At 39.3% G+C, this 20307-nt stretch overlaps 1 protein-coding gene across 1 annotated transcript in view; it reads right to left on the minus strand.

Moving 5' to 3' along the window:
• Positions 1 to 20307, minus strand: part of MELK (maternal embryonic leucine zipper kinase) — an 89991-nt gene that overhangs the window by 48167 nt on the left and 21517 nt on the right. Inside the window, 1 exon segment of the mRNA XM_032308332.1 lies at positions 14537 to 14635. Within this exon segment, the coding sequence (XP_032164223.1) occupies positions 14537 to 14635 (99 nt within the window).

Here is a 20307-nt window from a genome sequence, read left to right on the forward strand (position 1 = left end):
TACTACTACTATTGTTACTATCTGTAAAACAAGTAATTCCACCCACAGGATTCTAAAAGGAATAAAAAAGAATATGTGAAAGCACTCAACACAATGCCCTGCACGTAAGAGACAATAAATGTTTGTTGAATCTGAAAGAAACAGGAGGGAGAGAGGGATGCCCAAAATAGTAACAGACCAGAGATGGGTATGTTAGCCAAAACCATGCCTGCCAGAGTGCTAAATACTCAGTACTGTAAGAAAGGCTACAGTCATTCTGGGGAATGCCACATGTCCTCCCAACAGAGCTATGCCCCACTGCAGCTGCCTCAGGACTGCCTGGTAAGGAATGCATCATCTAGTCAAGCCCTGCTCCCATTACATCTTGAAGTATACCCACCCACTTTCCCTTTTGGGACAGAAGAGCTATGGAGAGTACCATCTACGGTAAGTCATGAGGCCTGTGACCCATCACCAACACCCAACATCTTCAGCTTCATTCTTTGCACTGAGATACTGACAGTAATAGAATTCAGAGCCGAGTTCTACTGCCAGGCTTAACCCAGCCTCTTAATTGTACTTAACACTTTAAAACACACAAAACACTTGCATATATATTTTATCCTGTGCAGTAAGCAAGGATTATTAACCACATTACACAGATGAGAATACTAAGTCTCAACCAGGGAAATCAAGCACTTGTTCAATATTATAAAGCACTTGTTCTCAGCTGTGGGTGATTTTGTTCCCCAAAAGACATCTAACAGCATCTGGAGACCTTTTTATGTGTGCAACATAATGATATAATATATGTATATATTATGAAATGATTACCACCATAAGTTTAATTCATATCTATCACCACATATATTTACAAGTTTTGTTTGCCTAGTGTTTTTCTTGTGATAAAAACTTTTAAGATCTACTCTCTTAGCAACTAGAGACTTCTAGTGTCATGACTTGGGAGCTACTACTGGCATCTAGTGGGTACAGGCCAGGGATGCTGCTAAACATCCTACAATGCATAGGACAGCCCCCATAACATAGAATTATCTAGTCCAAATTGTCAATAGTGTTGAAATTGAAAAACATTGTACAGAGCAAAACAGGGGTGGACATGGAACTAAAAGAGACATACGGTACTTTTTCTGTTGTACTATGCTGGAAAGTCTAAGAAAGCCTAGAGGTAAAAGGAAGAAAGGCTCCTTATTTCAATATTGGAAGTATACCCAAAGATCTAATGGTAAAGACCTTGAGATGAGCAATTCTATTGGGGAAGAATATCTCCATAAAAGGCCCTCTGTCAACCAGGGCTGTGCAACTTAACCCTCGTTTCTGCTCAGTCTTTAGAGAATTCTTGTTTATTTAAAGGACGATTACCTTGCAAATGAGAGCAAGAAATGGGTAATAGAGAAACCAAGCGGCAGTTGGGGGGGGGGGGTATGACACCCTGTGGGCTATGCAAGATAATCCTGAGAATTCTAGAGAGCTTGAAATTGTTCATTTTTCACATGGTTCTAAGAAAGGCAGGCAATCTTTCTAACACATAATTACAGTATATAGTCAACTCAATAATTGTAAAATATAATCTCATAAAAAGATAATGTGCCCATTTTCTTTAAAATTATAAATTATACTTGTTAGAAAGCAATTTTACTTGCAAGCTATTCAACTTTCATTTACTAAATTATTTATACTTCTTTAATATTTGTGTACCCAGAACTAGAGTACAGTCATGCTTGTCTCTCTCATTTTTTTTTTAAGATTTTATTTATTTATTTGAGAGAGAGAGTGAGAGAGAGCATGAGAGGGGAGAAGGTCAGAGGGAGAAGCAGACTCCCCATGGAGCTGGGAGCGTGATGTGGGACTCGATCCTGGGACTCCGGGATCATGACCTGAGCCGAAGGCAGCCGTCCAACCAACTAAACCACCCAAGCACCCAGTCATGCTTGTCTCTGAATGCAGTAATGGTAAATGAATATAGGTGACATTAATAAGATTAATACCCAATCTGCTGGTAATCATACTAGAAACTGCTGTTGAGCATTTTGGTTAAAACAGTCAACAAATGCAAAAGATAAACACAGTCTGCCTCTTAAACAAGAGTTACATATAGTGTGTCAAATATTGCTGGGTTTTCCAATCAGACCAAAAAGAACTGAAGGAAGTGTTATTCCCAAGTGAGGAATTTTAGAACATTCTAGGCAAAGATACATACTGCATGCAAGTGATACGACACCTTAATTAGATTCAACCAGCAGACTGTATTACACTGCGCCTCGGAACAATAGTTCTGAGCCAAGATTACAATAAATTTCAAAATCTATAATGTGTGAAATTAAATTCCACAATAATGCATAAAAGTCCTAATTTGAATCAATTTTCAACTTGCAAATACATGAAAAACTAAAAAATGGAATTCAGAGTAGGAGAAACAAAGAATATACAGTTATCAGTAAATAATATTAATTAGGAAGGTTAAATCTCTACTGAACAAGAATTAGATATTTTCTACCATATTCATTCCAATGCATAAATATCTGATTTACCAAAAATATCAGAATATCCCTCAAAGGATTAAAACAAACAAACAAACAAACAAACAAACAAATGTAGAGAACACTGAAGACTGTATGTTGGTACATTCCCCATGCGCTGGAGAAATAATACATTAATAACCAAGGGCATTGATTCCATGGCTGCCATATGAATGTGAACCTGAAGTAGCAGCAAGTGAAAGCAAATAGACAGTATGGAAACTTAGGTCCAGATACGTTGAAAAAAAAAAAAAAAAAAAGAAAAGAAAAGAAAAACAAAGCTTAGAGTTAAGTCAGTAAATGAGAAACACCATGGATCTAATGTAGTTCAATTTCTGTAAGGCACTAATGGTCACTCAGCTCATCTTTGTGGATAAGACCACAAAACTTTGGTTAACTGTACTTTATAGGGACCAAAACCCAATTCTCTAAATACCTATTCTATTCAGTTGTTTTTTTTTTTTAAAGAATATTTTATTTATTTATTTGACAGAGATCACAAGTAGGCAGAGAGAGAGAGAGAGAGAGAGAGGAGGAAGCAGGTTCTCCGCTGAGCAGAGAGCCCGACGTGGGACTTGATCCCAGGACCCTGAGATCATGATCCGAGGTGAAGGCAGAGGCTTAACCACTGAGCCACCCAGGCGCCCCCTCTATTCAGTTTTTTTTTTTTTTTTTAAGATTTTACTTATTTATTTGACAGAGAGAGATCACAAGTAGTCGGAGAGGCAGGCAGAGAGAGAGAGAGAGAGGGAAGGAGGCTCCCCGCTGAGCAGAGAGCCGGACGTGGGACTCGATCCCAGGACCCTGAGATCATGACCCGAGCTGAAGGCAGCGGCTTAACCCACTGAGCCACCCAGGCGCCCCTATTCAGTTTTTTAATTGACAACTTGGATTAGAGCTATTTAAGAAACGTGCGAAGGGGTACAATGCTGGCAGAGACAAGTGATACTGATTAATGAGGGCAGAATGAAGATTTAAAATTTCAACAGAAATCCCAGGCTGAAACAAACAAAGGAACACAAATGGAAACAAAGAAAAGTCAGACAACTTACAGCTACTCAGAGCTAGAACGGACCTTGAAATGACTGATCTGACTGCAAGGCTCTAACACTACTGATAAAGAAAACAAGGACCCACCTAAATTGCTCCACCAGCAGTGACACCGAAAGTGAGTTAAAAAGCTGATGCACAATAATATGAATTAGGAGAATTAACTGGTAGTCTTGGTAAATCTGACAAGTTGGGGTGTTTGATACTATTCCCAAGTGAATGGACACAAAAAGAAGTTCGGTATTGGGGTCACTTTCCCACCTAGGAGTCTATGATTCTCTGGAGACTAGTAACTACAAAGTTGAGAAACAGTATTTCAGGATGGTTAAGAGAACTAGCTTGGAGCTTGACAAGCTGAGTTCAAACCTCTCTGCCACTTATCAGCCAAAAGACTCTGAGTAAGTTATTTAAAGTCTCTGCCCCTTAGTTTCCTCATCTATAAGAGGAGTAGAGTAATAGTAACTAGGCCACTTAGAGAATGACAAGAGAAGCTCATGAATATTAAGTACTACTTTTATAACAAGAGAATAAGAATATCCATGCCAGCAAACATTTTATTTTTCCTAAGAATCCACATGAAAGTGTCATGAAAATACAAAACATACACACTTCAGAATGCTCTCTCCCCTTGGAAGGAAAAAAAAAAGGAGTAGAGGAATAAAGCACAAAAATCAACAACAAGGTGTGCCTGGCTGTCTCAGTCAGTGGAGCATGTGACTCGATCTCAGGATTGTGAGTTCAAACTCCACATTGCGGATAAAGATTACCTGAAAAACAAAATCTTTTAAAAAAAAATCAACAATAAAAAAATTGATGCGGATGCTCTACGCAGCAGAGACTTCATCACAACTCAAGCAAACATACAACTCCACTGCTGTAGACAGACTCAGACTTCACCGGAGAAGGCATCTCCTCCACTTCTCACATCAGTTTTAGGGTTTCAAAACTCACACAGAACTTCATCAGTCTACTTTTTTTTTTTTCAATTTTCTTTTTTTTCTTTCTTTTTTTTTTTTTTAAAAAAGATTTTATTTATTTATTTGACAGAGGGAGAAAGATCACAAGTAGGCAGAGAGGCAGGCAGAGAGAAAGGGGGTAGCAGGCTCCACACTGAGCAGAGAGCCTGATGCGGGCCTCGATCCCAGGACCGTGAGATCATGACCTGAGCCAAAGGCAGAGGCTTAACCCTCTGAGCTGCCTCGGCGCCCATCATTCTACTTTTTTTCTATTTAAGATTTTATTTAATTATTTGACAGAGATCACAAGTAGGCAGAGAGGCAGGCAGAGAGAGAGAGAAGGGAAAGCAGGCTTCCTGCCAAGCAGAGAGCCCGATGTGGGGCTCGATCCCAGAACCTGGTGATCGTGACCAGAGCCAAAGACAGAGGCTTTCACCCCCTGAGCCACCATCCTTCTACTTTTTAAAAATTTATTACTAGAAAACCAAATTCAACAGCCTACTAAAAGAATTATACACCAATACCAAGTCAGATTTATTTAAACCCTGGAATGCAAGGAAGGTTCAACATACACAAATGAATACACATTATACATCACATTAACAGAATGAAGGAGAGAAAAAAAATACATGTCAGCTGATGCAGAAAAGTCATTTGACAGAAATCAAACCCTTTCATGATAAAAACATTCAATAAACTAGAAATAAAGAGGCAACTACCTCAAAATAACAAAAGTTATAAATGAAAAATCCATAGCTAGTATCACACTCAGTGGGGAAAGACTGAAAGCTTTTCCTGCAAGACCAGGAACAAGACAAGGATGGCCACTCTCACCACTTCCACTCAACACAGTACTAGAAGTCCTAGTCAGAACTATTAGGCAAGAAATAAAAACCTGGGCACCTGGGTGGCTCAGTGAGTTAAAGTCTCTGCCTTCGGCTCAGGTCATGATCCCAGGGTCCTGGGATCGAGTCCCACATTAGGCTCTCTGCTCAGCGGGGAGCCTGCTTCCTCCTCTCTCTCTGCCTGCCTCTCTGCCTAGTTGTGATCTCTGGCTGTCAAATGAATAAAAAAAATCTTTAAAAAAAAAAAAAAAGAAGTAAAAACCTTACATGATTCAAAATTTAAAAGAGCATAGAATGAAAAGTCTTCCCTTCGTTCCTCTCTCCCAATTTTTCTCTCGAAAAAGAACAGCAGGGGCGCCTGGGTGGCTCAGAGGGTTAAGCCTTTGCCTTCGGCTCATGTCATGATCTCAGGGTCCTGGGATCGAGCCCCGCATCAGGCTCTCTGCTCAGCAAGGAGCCTGCTTCCCCCCCCCTCTCTCTGTCTGCCGCTCTGCCTACTTGTAATCTGTCTGTCAAATAAATAAAATCTAAAAAAAAAAAAAAAAACAGCAACTACAACAACTTGTGTCCCCTTCTATGTATGAGTAAATAACACAACTATGCCTCCCTTTCCTTCATTTTTACAAAAATAACAGTACAGTATACATACTATCCTAACCTTGCTTTTCCCCACAACGATCTATCTTGGGTATCAGTCAAAACAGTAAAAAGCTTCCTCGTTTATTTGTATGGCGATAGAACATTCTATTTTAAAGAAGTACAGTAATTTAATAGCAGTGTTTTTCAAAAGAAAAAGAAGCACTATTAACGCTCACAAACACAAAAAATTAAGAAATAAAAACATGGACAAGCAATAAATAAGTGTGTTTCTAGGCTATGAACATAAAGACCCTCTGAAAGGACTGGAATTTCATACAACTGAAAGAGCACCCAAGGCCAGGTCAGCAATCCTGGCTCATTCATTTTCCATTATTAATAGCACAGATATGTTACCAAGTCATCCCTTTTTAAAATGGAATAGACCTTATTACATCAAATTATGGACACATTAGCTTTCCAAACATTCCATTTAAACAGTACGCCAGGAAAAAAGTCATAGTAGAATAGCCGGAAAAATTCTAGAGGAAAAACAGAATAATAAGGAAAGGCTAATTCTACCAGACATAAAATAAATTGTATAATAAAGATACAGCAACTAAAACAATTATGTATCAGATGAATAGACAAAAAGTACAATAAAATAAAAACTCCAGAAAAAGAAATGCGTAAATGTAGAAATTTAATACATAATAAAACCCCATCCTTTCAAATCAATGGGAAAATGATGAATTATTCAATAAGCAGTCCTGGGACAACCAATTACTTATTTTAGAATAAGTAAGTAATAATTTATTTAAAAATAAAAGATCCCTAGAAACTATCACAGATCAGAGAGGGCTAAGAAGATATGACAACTAAATATAACATAGTACCCCGGCAGAATCTTAGAATAGAAAAAGGACATTAGAGAAAAACTAATGAAACTGGACCAAAGTACAGAATTCAGTTAATATTAATGTACCAATGCTGGTTCTTTAGTTGTAACAAGATGTTAATAATAGGAAAAACTGAGTGAGGGATACATGGGAATGTTGTACTGTCTCTGCAAATTTCCTGTATATCTAAAACTATTTTAAAATAAAAATTAGGCTGAAGGGGCGCCTGGGTGGCTCAGTGGGTTGCCTCTGCCTTCAGCTCAGGTCATGATCTCAGGGTCCTGGGATCGAGCCCCGCCATCAGGCTCTCTGCTCGGCAGGAAGTCTGCTTCCCCTGCTCTCTCTGCCTGCCTCTCTGCCTACTTGTGATCTGTCAAATAAACAAATAAAATATTTTTTTAAAATTGGGCTGAAAAAGAAAAAAACTGAGTCTCTATTACTTCTTACACCAATATTAATTTCTGGTAGACCAAAAAATTAGTATTTAAAAAATTTAAAATTATTAGGGGCCAACCTGGCTCATCGGTGGAATGTGCAACTCTTCACACTTGGGGCTGTGAATTCGAGCCCCATGTTGGGTGTAGGTTACTTAATAATATCTCCACCTTCCCCCCAAAATAAAAAAAGCTAATGATACTAGAAAAAAGCATGAAGAAAAAAACTAAAATATATAGGGATATCTGGTGTCTCAGTTGATTAAGCAGCTGCCTTCAGCTCAGGTCATGATCCCAGCATCCTGGGATCAAGTCCCACATTAGGTTCCTTACTCAGTGGGGAGCCTGCTTCTCCCTCTTCCCCTCCCCCACTGCTGTGCTCTCTCTGTCTGACAAATTAATAAAATCTTTTTTTTTTAAATAAATAAAATCTTAAAAAAAAATCCTAAAATATACATATTTTAACACACAAGACAAAAGTTAATTTCCTTGGGATGCTCTATGAGATGGAATAACCATGTCATAGGATATACCTGGCATCCAGAGGAATACAGCCTCTGGATGCAGACCACCTGAATTCAAATCCCAGTTCTATCAATAACTGGTCGAATAGCTTCAAGCAACTATTTTCCTGCTCTCTGCTTCACTTTCCCCATCTTTAAAAAGGGTATGATAACAGTACCTACCTCAGTGGACTATCGTGTGGATTACATGAGTTAATCCATGTAGAATGCATAGACAACACTTGGCTCATAGTAAATACTCAATGAATGGTAGTAATTAGAAAATGACCTAAAATATTCAATAAGAAAATGGCTAGACAAACTATTTGTAAAACTGAGTTAATGTTATATGTACAATGGTACATACTGTTGAATAAAGACAAATACAGGATTATATTAGTATGGTACCATTTATGTTAAGAAAAAATACAAAATACTAGAAATACAAATTAAAGTTCCAAAACAACCAAAGTGATAATAGTAATTACCTATGTGAGAGGTCAAGAGAACTTCAGTTATCTGTAATGTTTTAATTCTTTATACAGAAAATATTTTTATGCACTGCTTATGTAATTGTGTAAAAATTAATTTTTAAAAATGATGTACCTAAACTTAGAATCAAAGAAATTTCATAATGAATACTACACAGCCATTAAAAAAACAATGAAAACCTATACATAGTACAAATATGAAACAATCTTCAAAGTAAAGCGTTAAATTTAAAAAGGAGGGGCATCTGTGTGCCTCAGTCAGTTAGCATCCGCCTTCAGCTCAGGTCATGATCCCAAGGTCCTGAAATCTGAGTCCCACGTCAGGCTCCTTGCTCAGCAGGAGCCTGTGTATCCCTCTCCTCTCTGATCCTGCTTTCTCTGTCTCTCACTATATCTGTGTCTCTCTCTCTCTCAAATAAGTAAGTAAAATCTTTATAAATAAATAAATTTTAAAAGTCGGGGGTTCACCTGGGTGGTTCAATCATCTAGGTATCAGACTTTTAGTTTCATCTCAGGTCATGATCTCGGGATTGAATGGATCCTGATCGAGCCCCACATCAGGCTCCGTGCTTGGTGCAGAGTCTGCTTGAGATTCTCCCTCTCCCTCTGCCTGCCCCTGCTCGCTCTCTCACTAAAATAAACAAATATTTAAAAATAAAACAAAAAGGAAGAAAGGAGAAGGGGGCAAGGTCCATTCACTATGTCATTATACAATCCCAAAGGATATATACAGATATATAAAGGTTTGTATAAGTACAGCTAATTCCTACAAATGTATAAAAGAAATCTCTAAATAGTTGTCTCTGTGGTAGAAAATAGAGGCCTAAGTGAATGGGAAGTTTTTTGTTTTGAGTTGTTTTTTTTAATATATACTCCTTAGTAATGTTTTAGCTTTTTACCTAACATACATTCTTTGTTTTTCATTATAAAAACAATTAACGGAATGTTAGTTTCTTGATAAACTACAAGCCTAAGCATTTTAGACCAATATTCTAGAAAGGGAGTAGGCAGGCTCTGGGGAGGACCATTCTACTACAGATCACAAACACTAAGCCAGGAGTCAGCAAATTTTTTCTGAAAAGGAACAGATAGTAAATAGTTCTGGTTTTGTGGGCCATACAATCTCTGTCACAACTACTCAATTCCACCAACTATTGTGCAAAAGCAGCCACAGACAATATGTAAACAAACAGCTATGGCTATATTCCAATAAAATTTTATTTAAACGAACAGGTGGTGGGCCAGATTTGGCTGGTAGGTCACAGTTTGCCAACCTCTATATACCTGGGCAAAAAGACTGACTGAAGTTCAACCTTTCTTTGCCTTTGGCACTCTAGAAAGGAGTAAGTTAAGCTACAGCACAGATCAGCACAGATTTGGAGCTATTCACACACCTGTGCATCACGCTTCGAACTCAATAGTCAGACTTGGTAGGAACAATTCCATGATAGATCAACTACTATTTCCAATAGGATAAGACAACAATATATCCTGACCTCAATCTTTGGTCCATCTACCCCTTCTGCTTAACTTGTCCCTACTGCCTTGATATAACTTGGAATAGCTGAATGCATGCCCATCTGCCAAGCAGTCTTCTTACATGTGGATTACATTTTAACATTGCAAATCAAAGATTACAGCCTGTCTAATCATCATTATAAAAAAGAGATATAATTATTCTAAAATCAAAGTTTATAGTTGGTAAATGCATACAGTATCTCATTTTGTTTTACTAGGTGGATATCCATGGGGTATATAGAAATTAGACTGTCCAAAGTCAGACATCTTTACTGAGCCTTTGCATGGCCAAAGTAAATATTCAAAACTTTTCCTGGATAAAAAAAATTTTTTTTTAAGATTTTTATTTATTTATTTGACAGAGAGAGAGAGAGAGAGATCACAAGTAGGCAGAGAGGCAGGCAGAGAGCTAGAGGGGAAGCAGGCTCCCTGCTGAGCAGAGAGCCCGATGCAGGGCTTGATCCCAGAACCCCAGGACTATGACCCGAGCCAAAGGCAGAGGCTTTAATCCACTGAGCCACCCAGGCGCCCCCTGGATAAAATTATGATAGTGATCTTTTCTGGCATAATGTCTTACTATGATTCCTGTACTTATCATCAAGAAGTCAATAATCCTCAGAAGTCTCCATCTTCACAAAACAATGTCAATCCTAGCTCCTGTTACACTGACAGTTGCTTTTGCCCCTAGCATAGCCCTAACTTCAGGAAATTCCATTCATGTGAAAAAACTGGAAAGGGAATAGCATAAATAGATAAATTATAAAATTCCTTATACAAGCATAATTTGAAAAAGGTACATAAAAATCTGATATATACCTTGCCACTGATAAATAATCTTATACGAATTAACTCCGAGAAATTAGACAAAATGGGCACATTCTTTGTGTTCAAAACTGAACTGAAACTCATTTGAGATAATCAGGAGTTCAGTTTAACGAAACAATAATAGGAAAAATACCCCTCAATTAACTTTATGGGACTAGTCGGGGCACCTGGGTGGCTCAGTGGGTTGAAGCCTCTGCCTTCGGCTCTGGTCATGATCCCGGGGTCCTGGGATCGAGCCCCACGTTGGGCTCTCTGCTCAGCAGGGAGCCTGCTTCCCTTCCTCTCTCTCTCCCTGCCTCTCTGCCTACTTGTGATCTCTGTCAAATAAATAAATAAAATTAAAAAAAAAAAACCTTTATGGGACTAGTAAAATCTTAAAACCAAAAAACAAACAAACAAATAAAACAGTTTAAGAAAAAAAAGTACATACTAATATCTGAACAAATTTTAAGTCCTGGACAAAATACTGGCAAACCAAAGTTGGACATGTATATGGATAAGGGTGAACATTTATCAAGCACTACTCTGAATGCTGTGCATAGCTTAATGCATTTAATCCAAACAACCCTAGACTGTAAAAACTATCATTCCATCCATTTTATATAGGAAGAAACTAAGACTCAAAAAGGCTCAGTAATTTGCCATATTCTGTCCAGAGACAGAAAGCAGAGATCTTGGATTTTAAAAATACCATGGGGGGGTGCCTGGGTGGCTCAGTGGGTTAAGCCTCTGCCTTTGGCTCAGGTCTGATCTCAGGGTCCTGGGATCAAGCCCCACGTTGGGCTCTCTGCTCTGTGGGGAGCCTGCTTCCTTCCCCCTCTCTCTGCCTGCCTCTCTGCCTACTTGTGATCTCTCTGTCAAATAAATAAAATCTTAAAAAAAAAAAAAAAAAAAACACCATAGAGATTCTGATTTAATTGCTCTGGGGGCCAGACCCAATATATTTTAAAGTACTCCAAATGATGCTAATATGCAGAGAAATTACATCGACATAGCCAAGGCAGAAGAAGTTTTAGTCAAGATTTAAATATGAGGGCACCTGGGTGGCTCAGTGGGTTAGGCCGCTGCCTTCGGCTCAGGTCATGATCTCAGGGTCCTGGGATCGAGTCCCGCATCGGGCTCTCTGCTCAGCAGGGAGCCTGCTTCCTCCTCTCTCTCTGCCTGCCTCTCTGCCTACTTGTGTTCTCTGTCAAATAAATAAATAAAATCTTTAAAAAAAAAAAAAGATTTAAATATGAAACAAGAAGCAGAAGTAAGAAAACACAATTTATAAGATCCTTTCCAACAGTGACTTTCTAGGATTATGTGTTCCCGCACTGTCTTTCTAGAATTTTAACGGTATATAAGATTTCATGCTATACCACCAAATAGATCCAATTCTAGTTCATCTAGGAGAAATATGTTTGTCAGTTTCTTTGGCATGGAATTCCAAAAAAAAGAGTGAGGTAAAATATACTAGTAGTTACAGTACTAAAATTATTTTCAGAACAAGAAACATAGCTCTACTACTTTAAAGAAAAGAGCAGCAAAAAGAGTGAATTATTGGGGTGCCTGGGTGGCTCAGTGGGTTACGCCTCTGCCTTCAGCTCAGTTCATGATCTCAGGGTCCTGGGATCGAGCCTCGCATCGGGCTTTCTGCTCAGTGGGGAGCCTGCTTCCCCCCTTCTCTCTGCCTGCCTCTCTGCCTGCTTGTGATCTCTCTCTGTCAAATAAATAAATAAAATCTTAAAAAAAAAAAAAAAAGAATATTGAAGAGCCCAACCTAATTCTTTTTTTTAAAAGCATAGCTAGATAATTGTTGCTGAGCTGCCCAAAGACCAGTCTCCAACCCACTCCATTTCTGTTCTAAGCAAAGCTGAAGCAATAAAGCGATCCAACCACTATTCTCGTATGCTGCTGGGAGCAGAGTAGGCTATGGCTCTATGTAATCAGGAACTGTGGCCACCATGAGCCACCAGAGCCAAAGCAACCGCTACTATCCTATAAAGCCGAAAGAAGGCTTCTGGAGAAGGGAAAGAAGGAGATACAGGCTGTTAGCTACTAGTCCCAGGAAGCCGGCTGCCAGCTACTGCCCCATCATTCTCCCCTTCCCAAGGAGAAGCACGTGCCCACACAATTCCCCAAAGCAGTGCTAACAGCTACCGTGAACCGAGCATCCATCAGAGCTCCTTAGCCTTCAAAGAGTTGGAACTACTACCATTCCATCTCTTCCCAAAACTATTCTTTGTCATTCTGGCATGGATTTTAAAGATTTTTCCAGGATGGGATATAGGAAATAATAAGTCAAATAAATTTAAAAATTGAAGATTGAACTCAGTGCCCTTAAACTTGTCCTATAGGGCAAGAAATGAGCCAACCAGAATTCCCACTTCCATTTGGTGTAACACATCCAAAGAATGAGAGTTGATTTGGTAGTCTCCCTCCCTAAAGGGTGCTGGAAACCCAGTGGTCCAGCCACAGAAAACGTCAGACAGTTTTCCCTCATGCTTCTCCAATCTTCTGTCTTTGCTCATACTGTCTACTCCATCAGCATGCTCTCTCCCACATCCTTTTCTGAAGTACTTCCACCCTTTTTTGAAAGCCCTGCTCAGACCTCACTTCCTAGAACATGTTCTCCCACACGCCTTACCCATTCCTGTATTAGCCTCATTTATACCTCTGTTATAATATGGCATCCCTGACCCTTCACTCTTTTTAGATAGTCTTGTATCTGTCTCCAACAAGAATGAAATGGACGATGATCAAGTTTTACAGATCCCTGTTCATGCCTTCCAATATCTCATACAAAGACGACCTTTGGAAATACTTGTTCAACAGAACTGAATTCAAACTTTGTGGAGAGAAGCTGCTCTGCTGGTCTAACCCTGGTTTGCTAGGGGCACAAAATGGTGCTCTTTCTTCCTCTTTACATATCTTCTTGTGTTAGCTTGCTTTGAACATGAAATCATTGAAAAGAATTTTACTGTTTTCCTTGCTATACATGATTTTGAGGATTTTTTTAATTGAATATAATTCACATAACTTATCACCCTTTCAAAGTGTTCAGTTCAATAATTTTTAGTATATTCACAAAGCTATGCGATCATTGCCACTGTGTAATTCCAGAATGCTCTCAGTCCCCCAAAATAAACCCTATATCATTAGCAGTTACTCCCCCACTGTTACTCCATCCACAACCCCCACAACCACAAATCTACCTCCTGTCTCTGATAGATAACGATTTTAACAAAGCTAACAGTACTCTTAACTATAGTTCTATTATACCTTAAAGCCAAATGTTACCTTCAAAAAGAAACCGTTTCTCTTATTTTGTCAGAATTCAATAGAAGAATGTGATTTAACCCAGTAAATTACTAAAGTATTATTTCGGGATACAAAATAAAAACTGTTAGCAGAAAAATCATCTTACTTTTGTTTTTGTCTCATTGAGCTACTTACTGAAGCAGTATAATATACACACAGAACAGTATACATATTATGAGGGCACACCTGGACAAGTTTTCAAAAACTGAATACACAAGTATAACCAGCACCCAGATCAAGAAACACAACAGAGGGGTGCCTGGGTGGATCAGTGGGTCAAGCCTCTGCCTTTGGCTCAGGTCATGATCTCAGGGTCCTGGGATCGAGTCCCACATCGGGCTTTCTGCTCGGTGGGGAGCCTGCTTCCCCCTCTCTCTCTGCCTGCCTCTCTGCCTACTAGTGATCTTTCTCAAGTAAATAAATAAAATCTTAAAAAGAAAAGAAACACAAAAGAAACCCCTGACCCCTCTTCCATTCATTCCTTCCTCCAAACCATAACCCCCATCTTGTCTTCTAACAGCACACATTACTTTTACCTGTTTTTGTACTTTTATAGATAGAAGCAAATAGTATGCAGTACAGAACTTCTACACTGAAATCCTATGCCTTGTCATACTCACCATAATCTTCTTGTACAAAGCCATGACATTATCATCATCGAATGGTAGAAAGCCACACATAAGTACATATAAGAGTATGCCCATACTCCAAACATCTGCCTGAGGAGAAAAAAATAATTTAAAAAAACATTTAGAGCAGTACACTTAGCAAAAATCACAGAATCTTAGAGAACTGAAAAAGAGCATGGAGACCATCCAATTCAGCCTGCTGATTCCACAGACAGGGAAGCTAGAGCTCAGAAAGGAAGGCTTGTTTGAAGTTACCCAGTCAATGGCAGGCCACCCAGCTGGGTCTCCTGACTCAGTTCATGCACTTTCTTCCAATATTGGATTCTAACACTTAAGAGAAAATAATTCCCAGTTGGCTGGGCTGGATGGGACATGATAAGGAAGGAGACAGAGCCAGGGCTCTGATTCTGGAAGACAATTCTATAGTGCTATTGAGGGCTTATTACAGGTGAGGATTATATAAACATGCACGAGGATGTCAAAACAAGTCTTAAAATTTACTTCTAACAATCTGCAAATGTGACTAAACTGTGCTGTAAAGTCCTCTCTATGTAAAGAAACCTTAATAAAGTTCAGTAATTGACTTCTCAAATACAGATACTAGAAATTAGCCTGCCAGCACAAACACCCCTACAAATCTCAAAATCCCAGAAAGAAGCTTAACCTTTACATAAGATATCCGTGTGTCCTCTGAGTCCTAAGCACTACCTACTTACTCAAGCGGTATTTGGCCTTAGTCAATAATGACACCACTGTTGGCTGAGGACAAGTCACAGCTCCCACCCTCACTTGAGCCTTAGGAAAATTTTAAGAGGTAAAAAGGGCAGCATTTAAAAAAAAATTTTATTTATTTATTTGACAGAGAGTGCAAGAGAGCACAAGCAGGCAGAGCAGCAGAGGGAGAGAGAGAAGCAGGCTCCCCACAGAGCAGGGAACCCGATGCGGGGCTCAATCCCAGGACCCGGGGATCATGACCTGAGCCGAAGGCAGTTGCTTAACCAACTGAGCCACCCAGGCACCCCAAGCATTTTTTTTTTTAAAGCAGGAAGTGTTGGGCAGAGGAGAGAAACAGTTAAAATAACTCAAGCAGCATCACATCTAGGTAGTGCCCATACTAAGTAACCCAAATCTAACCCAGTCCTGTCCACCAAATCATATGAAATTATTAAAATGTCCCAAGTAAATAATTTACTTTCAGGCAAACACCTGATTTCTTCTTCCAAATTGCAAGAGGTCAGAAATTAACAATTTATGCCTCAGAGATGTGAAATAATTAATCCATAAATTAAGCCTTGATAGCATAGCACTCCTGATCAGGGTGTTAAATTCAAAGCAAAGAGACTGCAAAGGAAGGAGTGGGCTAGCATGGCTTCATCAAATCTTATAAGAAGAGGTCAACAGAGATTATGTCTGAGGTCACATAAAAAGATAAAGAAAATCAACAACCCCTTAGAAATCTACCAAAGCCTACTAGAAAGAAAAACAACAGAAAAAGTATTCCTCAGTTAACTCATCCAAACACCTTTCCTGCACTGTTTTGAACTGGATATGAGAATAAATTAATCAAGTAAAATCATAAGCCAAAGCAAATACAAGTAAATCCATAAGCTACCAATTGCCGAATAAGAAAAAAATAATAATGATGATGATGATCAGAGGGAGGAGGGGTTTGAAACCATTTCCTGTGAGAAATCACTGAAGCAATTAGAGATATTTATTAGAGATATGGGACATTCCTTAAAGCATGATCTGGACCATGAACAACAGAACTACCTAACGTACTTATTTTAGAATGAAGATTCTTTTTCTTATTCTTTTCTTTTTTTTAGCCCCGCCTTAGAAAACAGAACCAGGGCACCTGGGTGGCTCAGGTCATGATCCTGGAGTCCCAGGATCCAGTCCTACAGCAGGTTCCCTGCTCAACGCAAAGTTGACTTCTCTCTCTGACCCTCCCCCATCTCGTGCTCTCTCTCTCTCCCATTCTCTCTCTCTCAAATAAATAAATAAAATCTTTTTTAAAAAAAGAAAAAGGAAAAAAGAAAACTGAATCAAAATCTGTTAAGCATACAGGACTGAGCTCTACATTTTTTAACAAGTGCCTCATACAATTCCTTGGGACACTCTCCTAGAAGGATAGAAAGTCAAACTAAAATGAACAAGAGAGGTGCCTGGGTAGCTCAGTCAGTTAACTGACCTATTCTCCTCTAAGGTCACAATCTCCAGGTGAGAGAATGAGCCTCGCATGCAGACATGCAGCCTGCTTTAGATTTTCTCTCTACCTCCCCCTCTGCCCCTCCCCCAATCTGCTTTTCCTCGTTCTCTCCCCAAAGTTAAATTAAATTAAATTAAAATAGACAAGAAAACACCTGAAGATCCCATAGGAAAATCTCATATGCATTCAAACCAGCAGGGTCTCACCACCAGTCCTCTAAGAATCTTGTGAGCATTAGGCATATAATTACCGCTCCCCCTAGGAGACTAGATGGAACAGTGGAAAAAATACAGGGTGGTGAGTGGAAGGATGGGTGAAATAGGTGAAGGGGTTAAAGAGTACACTTATCATGATGAGCACTGAGTAATGTATTACTGAGTCACTATACTGGACACCTGAAATTAATATAACGCCATATGTTAACTATACTGGAATTAAAACTTTTTTAAAATGTAGAAAAAAGGGCACTTGGGTGGCTCAGAGGGTTAAGTCTCTGCCTTTGGCTCAGGTCATGATATCAGGGTCCTGGGATCAAGCAGGGCATTAGGCTCTCTGCTCAGTGGTGAGCCTGCTTCCCCCTCTTTCTCTGCCTGCCTCTCTGCCTAATTGTGATCTCTTTCAAATAAGTAAATAAAATCTTTTTTAAAAAATGTAAAAAAAAAAAAAAGTCTATTCAAAAAAACTATTATGGAGGGCCTGGGTGGCTCAGTCGGTTAAGCGGCTGTCTTTGGCTCAGGTCATGATCTCAGGGTCCTGGGATCGAGCCCCGAATTAAGGCTCTCTGCTCAGTGAGGAATCTGCTTCTCCCTCTCCCACTCCCTCTGCCTCTGCCCCTGACTCGTGCTCACTCTCTCTCCCTCTCTCTCTCAAATAAAAATAAAATCTTTAAGAAAATTATTATATAATAAAAAAGAGAAAGTAGGGGTACACAGTAAAGCCTCGCTCTGTTCAAATGTTGACCTGTAGTTACCAACTATGTGACCCCGAAGAGGCACTTAATTTCTGAGCCTCAATTTCTTCAACTTCTTTATCTTAATGAAATGAGTAGTGGTATTCACTCCAAAGGATTTTTGTGGACATGAAGAATTTATTTATTTATTTATTTTTAATTTTTTGTATTTATTTGTTTGAGAGAGAAAGAGGACAAGTGCCCTGCAGGTGAGTGGGAGGAACAGAGTGGGGTAGGCAGAGGGAGGAAGAATGTGAAGTAGACCCCTCACTGAGTGCAGAGCCCAGATGCAGGGTTGGGTCAGACTACAGAGAGATCATGATCTAAGTTCAAACCAAGAGTAGGAAGCTCGAGCGACTATGCCACCCAGGTGCCCTAGGATCTCTGTGGATATAAATGACAATTATAAAAAATATCTTGTATAAGGAACCCTGTAGACTGTTGTAGGAATGTAAAATGTTGCTGCCACTATGGAAAACAGTATGGCAGTTTCTCAAAAAATTAAAAATAGAGTTACTAGGGCATCTGGGTGGTCAGTTAAGCATCTGACTTCAGCTCAGGTCATGATCTCAGGGTCTCAGAATTGAGTCCCATGGTGGGCTCCCCGTGCAGAGGGAAGTCTGCTTGTCCCTTTCTCTACTCCCTGCTCTTGCTCTTTTGCTCGCTCACTCTCTCTCTCAAACAAAAAAATAAAATCTTTAAAAAAAAAAAAAAAGATTTTTTTTTTTTTTTAAAGATTTTATTTATTTATTTGATAGACAGATAGCACAAGTCAGCAGAGGGGCAGGCAGAGAGAGAGGGGAAAGCAAGGCTCCCTACTGAGCAGAGAGCCTGATGTGGGGCTCAATCCCAGGACCCTGGGATCATGACCTAAGCGGAAGGCAGAGGCTTAATCCACTGAGCCACCCAGGCGACCCCCCAAAAAAGATTTTTTTTTCCTTTTTAAGGTTGAATAATATACCATTGTGTATATACACCCCATTTTGTTTATTCATTCATCCATGGATGGACCAACTGAGACACGTAGGCCCCCCCAAAAAGGAAAAAATTCTGGCACATGCTACAACATGGATAAGCCTTGAAGACATTATGCTAAGTGAAATAAGTCAGTCATGAAAAGACAAATATTGTATGCCCCCACTTTATAAGGTACCTAGAATAGTCAAATTCACACAGAAAGTAAAAGGGTGGCTGCCAGCAATGGGAGAAGAGATGAATAGAGAGTAATTATTTAATGGATATAGAGTTTCATTTTGCAAAATGGAAAGAGCTCTGGAGATTATCTGCACAACGATATGAACCTGCCTAACACTACTCAACTGTACACTTAAAAATGGTTAAAATGGTTTAAGAAAAAAAAAGTTAAGATGGTAAATTTTACATTACATGTATTTTTACCACAACTGAAAAAGAAAATGACCTAGCATGATTCCAAAATCATGCTAAATGGTTAGTTAAATGCTAAATCATGCTAAATGGTCATGTTAAATGGTCAGTGAAAGTTTGTTCCTTTCCCTACAACTCACTGAGAAAGCCACAACATCCCCTTTGTGCTGTATCTGCCAAAAATGCTAACTTGAATCTAACCTTAAGCTTCACACAAACTCAAATTGAGAGACTTTCTACAAAATAACAAGCTTCCTCAAAAACATCAAGGTCAAAGATGGAGAAAGGGTAAAGAACTCTTCCAGGTTAAAGAAGACCAAAGAAACATAACAACTAAATGCATTACATGATCCTCAACTCAATCCTGGACCAGAGGGAAAATATAGCTAAGGACATTAGTGATATGATTAGCAGCATGGAAATGTGAATTATGGATTAAATAAGTTGTATCAATGTTAAGTTCCCTGATTTTGAGAACTAAAGTATGGGTATAAAAGAGAAGGTCCTCGCTTTTAGGAAATATATGCAGTACATAATGATAAAAGGGTATAAGGTCTAACACTTACTCTCAATTGGTTCAAAAAAGAATAGACATATATACAAACATAGAGAATGATCAAGCAAATAGGGAAAAATGTAAACAACTGTGAATATAACTAAACATATACAGAAGTTCCTCATTCCCTATCTGCAACTATTCCTAATTGTGAAATTATATCCAACTAAAAGTCACCAAAACAAGTCAGTTCCCGTCTTCTCTTGTTATAAATAAAGTTAATGGACATATGTCAAAGTTTCTCTGACATAACACTAGCTCCAAAAGACATTCCACATAAAAAGGGGACTCCGTAGGCAAGGCAAATCAAGACCTGCTGTTCTCTGTGATGTTCCCCAAAGCACAACATTGTACAAGAACATATTAAAGATTTGGAGATGTCCAGGGGCCTCTGGGTGGCTCAGTCAGTTAAGCATCTGCCTTTGGCTCATGTCATGATCCCGGGATCCTGGGATTGGGTCCCGCATTGCTTCTCCCTCCGCCCACTCCCCCCTCCCTACTTGTTCTCTCTGCTGTCTTTCTCGAAAATAAAATCTTAAAAATAAAGTAAAATAGGGGTGCCTGGGTGGCTCAGTGGGTTAAAGCCTCTGCCTTCAGCTCAGGTCATGATCCCAGGATCCTGGGATCAAGCCCCGCATCAGGCTCTCTGCTCAGCAGGG

This window comes from Mustela erminea, chromosome 12 (assembly GCF_009829155.1).
Source record: "Mustela erminea isolate mMusErm1 chromosome 12, mMusErm1.Pri, whole genome shotgun sequence".
NCBI classification, from domain to species: domain Eukaryota; kingdom Metazoa; phylum Chordata; class Mammalia; order Carnivora; family Mustelidae; genus Mustela; species Mustela erminea.